The 9,896-nt window shown below is 44.8% G+C and overlaps 1 protein-coding gene across 4 annotated transcripts in view; it reads left to right on the forward strand.

Moving 5' to 3' along the window:
• The window catches only part of CLYBL (citramalyl-CoA lyase), a 177,503-nt gene extending 167,926 nt beyond the window's left edge, over positions 1–9,577 (forward strand). Inside the window, exons 8-9 of one of the 4 annotated variants that reach the window (XM_042805941.1) lie at positions 8,922–9,021; positions 9,148–9,577. In XM_042805941.1, coding sequence (XP_042661875.1) covers positions 8,922–9,017 — 96 coding nt within the window. In that variant the 3' untranslated portion in view covers positions 9,018–9,021; positions 9,148–9,577. The other 3 variants (XM_042805940.1, XM_042805942.1, XM_042805939.1) reach the window with 3 other exon arrangements.
• Positions 9,578–9,896: the final 319 nt, after the last annotated feature.

The raw sequence follows: 9,896 nt of genomic DNA on the forward strand, positions 1-9,896 counted from the left end.
GGCGAAGCAGGATCCCTGGGCCCATCCCAGCCTAAATAGCTGTCCCCAGTGGTTCAGGGAGCTTGGGGGACTGTAAGAGGGAAAAACGGTTTGTCTGGCTCACACAGCAGGGCAAGACCTTTTTCTGTGGGCTGGGAATAATAATGTCAGGTGGAGGAGAAGCGAAAGACCTTTTAGGTCCTTGTTCTTCATCTTTCCTGCCCAACTGTGGACTTGAGGGATCACAAAGTCCTTCGTACCTGTTGAGCTTTAGAAAGGGCTTTTTCTGTCAGAGTTCTCATACTGCTGCTAGGGAGTTATTTGAGGTAAAAATTAATCTCTATTTCGTGTGGTGTTGCTCTTTCTTTCTCGACCTTTTGTGTCCTTCCATCTGCTCCTAGAGGTAGAAGCCTATCTCATACAAACAGGCCTGCTCCTGGCATTACAAACTGATTTATCCTCTGAACTAACTAACTGCTTCTGCTCTCGTGGAAGTTTACACTGGTGAAAAGAAACAAAAGATAGTGATATTTAATGTTTTCTTCATATCACCAAAATGGCTACAGAAACATGCTGGTGTTCATACTTTGCAAAACTCCCTCCCCATACATCCTTTCCTTCAACAGATCACAGAGATCCACTGAGCATCCCCTTGTGCCAAAAAGACATTTATGATAAACCTTTCCAGGGATCACTGCTCATCCCCAAGGATTTTGTGTATGTGTCTTTCCTCCCACAATGTTGCTATGGAAAAGGGGCGAATGTCAAAGGATTCAAAGGAGCGTTTATGGAAATACATAACCTGGAAACTCTGTTTGTATAGCTTGCTGTGTGTGACATTTTCAGTTTGTCATATGTGGCTACCCTAGTTATTTGGGCATTTCCTACCTACTGCAAAGATGCTAAAAGAAGGCTATAGTTGTGTGTCAACCTGATCGGGAGGCAGGACAGGCCTGAGCAGAGAGGAGAGTGAGACATTATCTTGTTATAGCCTGAAAAACAAGCTCGGTTGACCCAGATATCGTCAAACACCTCCTAGCAGCTCACTAACCTTTGGAAGTTCATCATTAAAGGGGGAATCATGACCCACCTCTTTATGATGGCTCTTTGGCTACAACTCACAGAAGAAAAAAATTAATTAAACCTGCATTCAGTACCATCACAGCTGTTAGATTATTTCCTACTCTTGACTTCCCCAAAAATATGGTTTCAACCTTCTGTTTCAAGGGAAAGTCATTCCGTTGTAGTCAGGATAATCACTCCTGCCCCAGGCACAGACCCAACGCCATTTGTTGTGACCAGGACTCTCTTCTCTTTTGTTCATTACCTATAAGCAAATCCAAGCATTCTTTTTAAGCCCCAAAGCAAAGATTTCCAAATTTCCTCTGCAGGGGGTTGCTTAAAGGACATGTGTTTTCATTTAATCCCGAGGGAATTTTCTTCCTGAATGCCGTGCCTTTTAGGGGGACCCTTTGCCATCCACCTGTTTCCTTCCCTCTTCAGAAAAGCAAATCTGCCCTTCTTCCAGAACACAAGGCTCTAGTTAATGTTGTTCAGGATTAGAGATAATGTTCTCAGACCCAAGCATATTTTAGTGGGTTTATTCTATGTATTTTTGTGGTCTCCAAAAAGTCATAGGGCCAGATGATCCTTAAGGTCCCTTCCAACCTGGCATTCTCTCATGCTATGATAACTAGACCTTTGGGTTTTCGACGTGGGTGAGTCACTGAATTGCCATGAAAAGAACTGATGTTTCTCAGATAACTGTGGATCAAAGATTTCTTGCGTCTGTGGACTTGAGGATGCTTGTGCTTGTCTATACGGGTCCTCCATTTCCCCTTGCAGACAGTATGCAAGGTTTGCACTCTCCAGCTGGCATCGCCCATTTTGGTCATTTCCATTGAGTCTGGCATCTGCCCACGCGTGCTGATACAGGTCACGGGGGTTGGAAGGGGACTTACATAATTACTTATTTAGACAATGGCTGTATTCACACACAGCCTCTGGCCCGCGTTACCACAGGAGTGTAGAAGTTCTGTTTGATTCACAACACCTCCTAATGATGAAGGGGGTGGAGAAGGGTGGTTGGCTCACTGGTCCCCCTACGCCCCTTTTCCCTAGCTCCTAGATGCACATCCCTCAGAAGGCAGTCAAGTAGGACAAGGAGAAAACCTGACTGCCACACACGCATTGCAGGGATTTGGACTGCAAAGGAAAGTTTTGATAGCTCATCTGTTGAGAAAAGTAATCGAAGAAAAATAAATCTTCATCAGCAGGCCAGTATTTCTAACCCTGTGACAGCAGAGTGCCATCAAAGGACCTACCCTCAGCCATGAACTTGCTTGTCTTGTGAGCAGCTGTCCCCTAACTAGTGGAAGAGATTTTTGGGAGCAATTCCATAACCATTAGATAACCCCTGTCTTAGACCTATACTTAATCCAAACTTCAGCAGCGGGTGCTTTCTTGTCTGCATTGCAATTTCATGGAACGTGACCTTGGCTTGCTTCTCCCTTTCTTCCACTGGCCCTGGTACTCAGAGTCTCCACCATGTCAAAACCTTATCTACTCACCAGGATCCTGTAGCACCTCCGAGCCTACCATCTAAATCACCTGACTAGATTCCCAAAGTAAACTGCTTTTGAAAAAGCTGGCTGTCTCTACATAGTGGCCCAGGATAGCCCATATGTTGGCACACACAACAAATTAATATAGCACTATTGCCTATATTCCTTCACCGGATGCAAGACAATTGATTTTTTTCTTTCTACTCTAGACAAGCCACAGGCTTAATGTAGACTTTATATATATCTTTAAGAAAGTCCTGGCCCCTGTCACATGGGAGCTAAAGTTGTTGGCTACATGTATGATGAGATCTGGTAAAACAGGGCATCAAATCAAAAGTTTATTTGCAAAGGCTTGCCAATAATCGAGGTAATTAATAACAGCAGTGGTTCCCAAAACAGAGCGCAGAGTGGTTGCAACCAGTGCTCATGATGGGACTCCCATCTGCTATCAAACAGGAAGCCGATAGACTTTTTGGAACTTACAGGACTTACTTTGAAATTCATATACTTGCTACGCCCTAGGAAAGCCAATCCTCACATTCAGTACCAGTGCTGGTGATTAATAGATTCTGGTGGTCTAAGAACTGAGGGTCTGCAGTAACCCTCTTAGTGAGTTCATTGCAGTCATGGGGATGGATGTGGATAGAGGCACAGATAACCACAGGCAGAGCAAATGCTGAGGAAAAAGCCACAAGCATTCCCGGGTGCAGGAGTACATCTAATTCTTCCTTCTTGTCAGCCAAAGGGGACTAGCTTGTCTGATCACCGTCCCACATGTCCCAGAACAATTATTACTTTACTTTAATTAACTCATGTACTTTAATCCACAGCTCAGAGTGAAATGTGTCACGTAACTATGAGGTGCCTTAAATGTTCTGTATCCTGATAGTTTTAGCCAGCTTGTTTCTCTTGTTAACCCAGTGGTACATAAGGGAACAAAAGATGGTGGGAGTAAAACCCCATGTAACATTGTATATTATATAAAAAGTTTTCAGGACAGGTGAAGAATTGTGAAACTTTACTTTCCCTGAGCATCTGGAAAAACATGAAGGGTACCTCACTTATGATCCTGTCCATCCTCTGTTGTAGTCAAAGTCAGCACAATTCTACCACCCGTGGTAAACTCTAGCAAGAGAATTGGCTGTATTGTTTCTTCCCCTTCCCTGGTTCCACCAGAACATACTGATCCCCAGACGGCACAGAAATCATGCACTCTGAATCTCATCCATTTAACTTCTAGAAAGGTAAAATGCTTCTTGTCATAAAATATATATATACACACACACATATATATACACATATACATATATATACACACGTGTATATATATATACTCTGTTTATGGGATGGTTGTATAGATTTACCAACCTCTTAACCACTCCCAAAAGTTTCACAGAGCAAATGTTCCTGGATGCTGCACACACACAAAAAGAGGAGGCCTTCATGTTCCAGGAAACACTGCATTAACATGTTCATCTTTTGGCTATGCAAATAACAGACCAACACTGAGACTCCTTCTGTGACTTCATACATGTCATTCCTTATAGATAAAGAAAATCTTTAAGGAGGATATATAGATACAACAAGAGCCATGTCCAACATCCATGGCAACACATGGCCAGAGTTGTCTTCTAAGTTGTCAAAGAAGATCCCTCAATGACCTGTTGAACTTGGCTAGATCTGAGTTGGTTTGGGTAGTGGCTGCCTTTATCCAATAGGAGGTTCATAAGGTACAAGCATAAGCTCTGACAAACTGATGTGTTACAAAGTTAGGTTCTGCATCTCTTCAGTCTCTCCATTGTCACCTGGAAACTTATTGCATTAGTTATTCCTACTGCACAACGTGGTTTGCCCCCCTTTTTCATGAGCCTATATCATCAACTCCTGACCTGTGAAAATGACTGTTCTCTGTCAACTCTGCCTTATCACTTCTCTAGTCTATAGGCTGGATCTTTCTACCACTTGGGGCTGACCATGCTCCATTCTCTTTTTTCCAAGACTATCATTTTTTGCTGTTCCCTTCTGAAAAAAAAAAAAAAAAAAAGAAAAAAAAGAAAAAAAGCAGCTTTCTATAATTTTAATTCCCTTTCAGCTGTTTTCTGTATTTGCCAAAAGCCTTCTCTGTTCCACTCTCAAAGCACTTTAGGACATATTGAATTTCAAAGTCGATCTGTTAAGACCTTACTCAGCATGGCCTGCATCTTGCATAAATAGCTGTTACGTTTTTTAAAATGTTACTACTGTTTTAACAGAGCATTAAATGTCATCATGAATTTATTGCATTCAAATACTACGTGGTTCCTGGGGGATGCAGCAAATTGCACAGTACTGGCTCTGCATCGCTCAGCCTGGAAAAGGTGGGCTGGTACAAGAGACAGAGATGGAGAAATGACGGCATGGTGGCCTTTGTGGGCAGCTGCAATAGCCAGGCGGAGAGAAGAGGAGCTAGATGGGTCTGCTGCCTTCTTCTTGCTCTTCTCACACAGAGCTATCCAGAAGGAAACACCTTTCAGTCTTTCCTCTCTTGTCGGTCAGCTGGGAAGGACTCTTAGCCACTCTGCGCGATGACCCAAACAGGAAACCCTGCTTGTTCACTTTCTTACTTGATTTCTCCCTGATTATCTGCTCTGGCAGAGGCATACAGCCATCAGGCTGAGGGAAGCCAAAGGTTGTGCAAACACAACCCCCTCCACTCTGCTGTGCCGTGCCGTGCCGTGCTGTGCTGTGCTGTGCTGTGCTGTGCTGTGCCGTGCCGTGCCGTGCCGTGCTGTGCTGTGCTGTGCTGTGCTGTGCTGTGCTGTGCTGTGCTGCCTCCACAGCTGTACGGTGTAGGCCAGCCAACGCGCTCCGACAGCCCCCGTAGCCGATGGGCTGGCGCGTGCCAAAGTCACCCTGTTTGTCCCACTCACTGTGTTGCTGCACGAAGGATGGCGCTGGATAAGGACAGCAGGACATGTGCTGCCCCCCTTAAAATGGGGGTGGCGGTGTTCTTTGGCCCCCAGAGCCGCCTGTTCCTCAGAAGGGCTGCGCTTCCAGCCCGCTGTCCGGCGAGCCCCGCAGGTTTCCTCCTTTCCCCCCGCTCCCCATCCCACCCAAGTTACCCGAAGGCTGCGCCCGCCGGCTGCGGCTCTGCCCTCTCCCGTCAGCCTTTACCTGGAGGGCCTGTCTCTTCCCCGGGCAGGTCTGACGCCTTCGACTCGCCTGATGGCAGGGTCCTTTTAACAGGTTTCTGAAAAGGCTCCCACTGGCCGGTGTGTACGGCCACGTGGCGAGCAAGAACCGCAGCCACGGGACGCGGTGGATGCAAACCCCAGCCTCGCACCACGCACCCGCCGTCGCTCCCACTCACACTGCCAGCTTCCTTAAGAACAGGCCCTTGGTCCCACCGTTGAACTACTGGAAGTCTAAGTACAGGCTGGAAGCGTGAGATTATGGAGAAGATTAGCCAAAAAGAAAATTTAGATCTATGACTAAATTAATCCCCAGATTAACGCTATCAAAGCAAAACGTGTTTATAGAAAGCCCTGTTTTCTTTATATTCATGCAAGAGAAAATCAAAAGCATGCTAAAGGCAAGTTTCATCTAGCAGAATTGGAAAAGAGAGCATGGGGACAAAGCTGTAATTACTGGTATTTCCTATCTGTTGAAACTTGTGGGTGGAAAGAGTGGCAGTGAATAGAGTATATTCAATGGCATTAAAATCGGTTTCTTTTTCTGGACTTTAGCTCAACACTGCAAATTAGCAGGGAGAAAATAAGCCTCAGAGTGAACAGGCAGAGAAGCCAACTTCGTGTTACTCTTTGGTGTTAGGAAAAAAAAAAAAAAATTTTTTTTTTCTTCAAGCATTCAAATACCTAGCAACCCAAACTGCAGCTGCACGCTGACAAGAGGACGTACAGCAGATCTCAAGTGTTTCGGTGTTCATGTGTCCACACACACCATTATCCTGGTTTGCTTTCTAAACATTATTTTAATGAAGAGAGGACAGGCATGCTGTTTAATTAACTCCTGCTTTCTAAAAAAGACATCCTGACCCAGTTCATCATGCTCCAACTTAGGCACCTGCAGAGGTACCTGACTTCAGAGCATCCCGTATACTGTCAGTGGGAGGGATAAGACCCTCCCAATCATGATTTGGACCATCAGAGATCAGAATTGCTATCCCTAGGTGCCCATCTCTTTCTGAAAACTATTGCAGGTACTTAGGATAACAGTGCTCCTAAGTCAGACACTTCACAGAACTAGGAAGGATGATTCCAGACCTTAACATATCTCTGTTTATCACTGTCATCCCACACGCAAATTTCTCTTTTAAGCAATAGCTATTATTTGACTGAATGCCTATAGAAAAATAGACACAATTAAAACATACTTTCCTTACAGTAAAAAAAAAAATATCTTGCAGTTTGAGGTCACTGTGTAGACCTGGATTATTCTGAAGAAGTCCTGTGTCATAAAATGTTTACTTAGTTGCCAATTTATTTTCACAACAGTTAATAAATGGAATAGTTTGAGGCTGCATTTTCTGTAACGGTTTAAAAGTGTGAGTGAAAATGACTGAGATGTAGCTAAGATTAAAAGTAGTGTATTATTATTAATAATAATAATAATATTAATGTTGTTGCTGTTGCTGGGGTAATGTAGAGTTGATTGGTTGTTCTGTAAACAAGAAATTAGATTTGAACCATCTACCCTTGAATATCTGTCAGTCCCACTAGTCTCCAAGCCCACCTAAAATACTGCAAGCTATAGTAGGAAATCCTATTTTGAATAAAATAATAGCTTTAACTATCAGGTTTTTAATGGCTTTAATACAGCCTGTTCTTACATACAACAATATTGATTTGTATTACATTACTGTTTAAGGTGGATTTTCGTCTTAACTGTTCTAGAATGTGATCTAGTATTTAATAAATACTGCTTCAGTCAAGCTAGGTATGTCACCGGAGCAACACATTTCCTAAACATTTTTGAAAGCAGGTTATATTTTCACTTTACTTACTAGAGTCCTCTATTTAATAATTATCAAGCCTTAAAAGAAAACCAAAAATGCAGTAAACGGCTTGTTCTCCTCTGCACTTCTCTCGCTGTGCAGGCACACCGCACGTGCGGCTGTCGTCCTTACCCTGCTCTTGGTCAGCCTCTCCCTCTGCCAAACCCAAGGCCGGCCTGCGACCCCGCATCGATTGCAGCAGGACATTCAAGGGGCGCGCAGTGCTTCACAGAGACGCCCTACGCAACGCTGGGGCCAGGCCTTCAATTCTGAATTCTTCAGGGAAGGGATCGCATCTTTGTATTTGGGATTTTTTCAAGAATGTGTCAAAGTGCTGTCAGAATTACAAATAAATTTTTTTTTTTTTTTGGTCTACGGAACTTTGGCATGTCTTGGTGCACAGTGTTTTATCATCAAAATCCTACCTCAGCAACACATTTGTAGATTAAAGCATCCAAATAAACAAGCCACATTTGGCCCTATTTAAAACCTGTTCCTTCTGTTTAAGACTTAACTACGGTTCCTAGTTAATTACTTTAAACTGGTCACCGTGGTATGAGCACAAAATCCCTAGAAATACAAAGTGACTCCTGAAACGTGCCCTGGCTCTCAGGTGGCCACCGGCTAGTTCTGCATCCGCTCGGGGAGATGCCCCACATGCAGCGCTCGGGTGGGCTTCACCTTGGCCCCAGAGCAGATTTGGGCAATATTATCATGCCAGCCACTTGTTTTTTCAGCTTTCATCCCAGCCCCTGGCTCTAAGCACAAGCCCAGCCTATCTTTTGCACCAGAGACCTGATGGAGAGGTGCAGCAGCAAACCTCAACACACCCCCAAGTCAGGAGAACTTCCCTGCACACACACATGCACATACACACGCACCCCTCCAAAAAAAAAAAAAAAAAAAAACCCCTCCTGTTGCTGTTTCCTGACAAAGGTAACACTTCTGGCTTTGCTCTGCATCTGCAGACAGTTTCACGCCGGCCCTGCAGCCCAGCCCTGGGGGGTGCTGGAGCGGGATGCTGGACGTGGGGAGCAGAACTGCCCCCCCCCAGCACCATGTCTGCCAGCACCCCCCCGGCTGGCAAGCACGGCCTGGCGGCTCTTGGCCCTCGACGTTTGCCAGTTAGAGAGGCTGAAACGGGCAGGCTGCACGCTGGGCTCCTCTTTTCTCTCCCTTTTTGCCTCCCCTTTGGAGCACTCGGCACCCACCGCATTTCTTTAAACGCATTTGCCCCGTCTATGTTAGTTTGTCTCCTAAAACTCATTCAGGATTCCTGGGGGAGCTGCTGTTTCTTTGCGAACGGATGTGTTGTTAAAGAAAAAGACAAGCCAACTACGATTTCCAGAGGTCCTCTCAGGAAGTTTATATTCTCTCTTTTCCAGGGAGCATTTACTTTCCACGGGAGCATGATCGACATGCCATTACTGAAGCAGGCACAGAACATTGTTACGCTTGCCACAGCCATCAAGAAAAAATGAGCTGGTAAATGAAGCTCTCGCCATGGGGCCCCAGTAGCTGTTTTAAAAGATGACTATAATACTTGGGGGAAAAAAAAAAAAAAAAATTAAAGACGTCAAGCTTAAGCAGAAATTCATTTCCATTCTGCAGATCTGTCATAGTTCGCTTGCCAGAATTGCTAATTACTAAAACTATATTCAAACCACTGCTCGCTCCTGCACGGCCCACATCCTACTCGCAGCCTGCAACGAAGTTACATCACCGACTGTGTGACATCACGATAATTACTACGAGTGCAGGATTATGACTTCACTGAAGGAGAAAGGCAAAACGTAAGCTGTGAGCTCCATTAAAAGAGCAGAGGAAAAACGGGTCAGTCGCTTCTATTTGTACCTACGCTTCTTCCCGCTCCGGTGCAGAACTGCCATCAAGAAGGGCAAAGCCTCGAATAATTACGCACCGGTTGAAATAATTGCAATGAAAATCATTGCCCTATGTGGGCTTCGCATCCATGTATGTCCCCCCCCCAATTCTGTAAATGTGCAACAGCCATTAAAAATACCGCTCCGACAACACGGAACTCCTGACTTTCTTCACTTTTTTTACGCGGTCGCTATTCAGAGTGTTTCCTCCTGGAAGCGTCCAGCCTGGGAAGGGTTGGACGGCAATAAACTTGTAGTTTTTGGAGACACAATGCAGCAGAACTTGTGCATATGGTCTCCAGTCAGATTTACATCACATTAGGGATACGGCTACAGGTCATGTGGGCCGTGTGGTTAACGGGCTTAGTAAAGCTGTTTTGAAGAGGTTAACCCAGCTTGTAGTAAGGGTAAATAAACATAACAACCAGGCATTGTCCTCTATTCAGCATGTACTCTTATATGGAGGGCTAAAGGGTA

The sequence above is a fragment of the Tyto alba genome, unplaced genomic scaffold (genome assembly GCF_018691265.1).
Source record: "Tyto alba isolate M040663 unplaced genomic scaffold, T.alba_DEE_v4.0 Super-Scaffold_45, whole genome shotgun sequence".
NCBI lineage: Eukaryota > Metazoa > Chordata > Aves > Strigiformes > Tytonidae > Tyto > Tyto alba.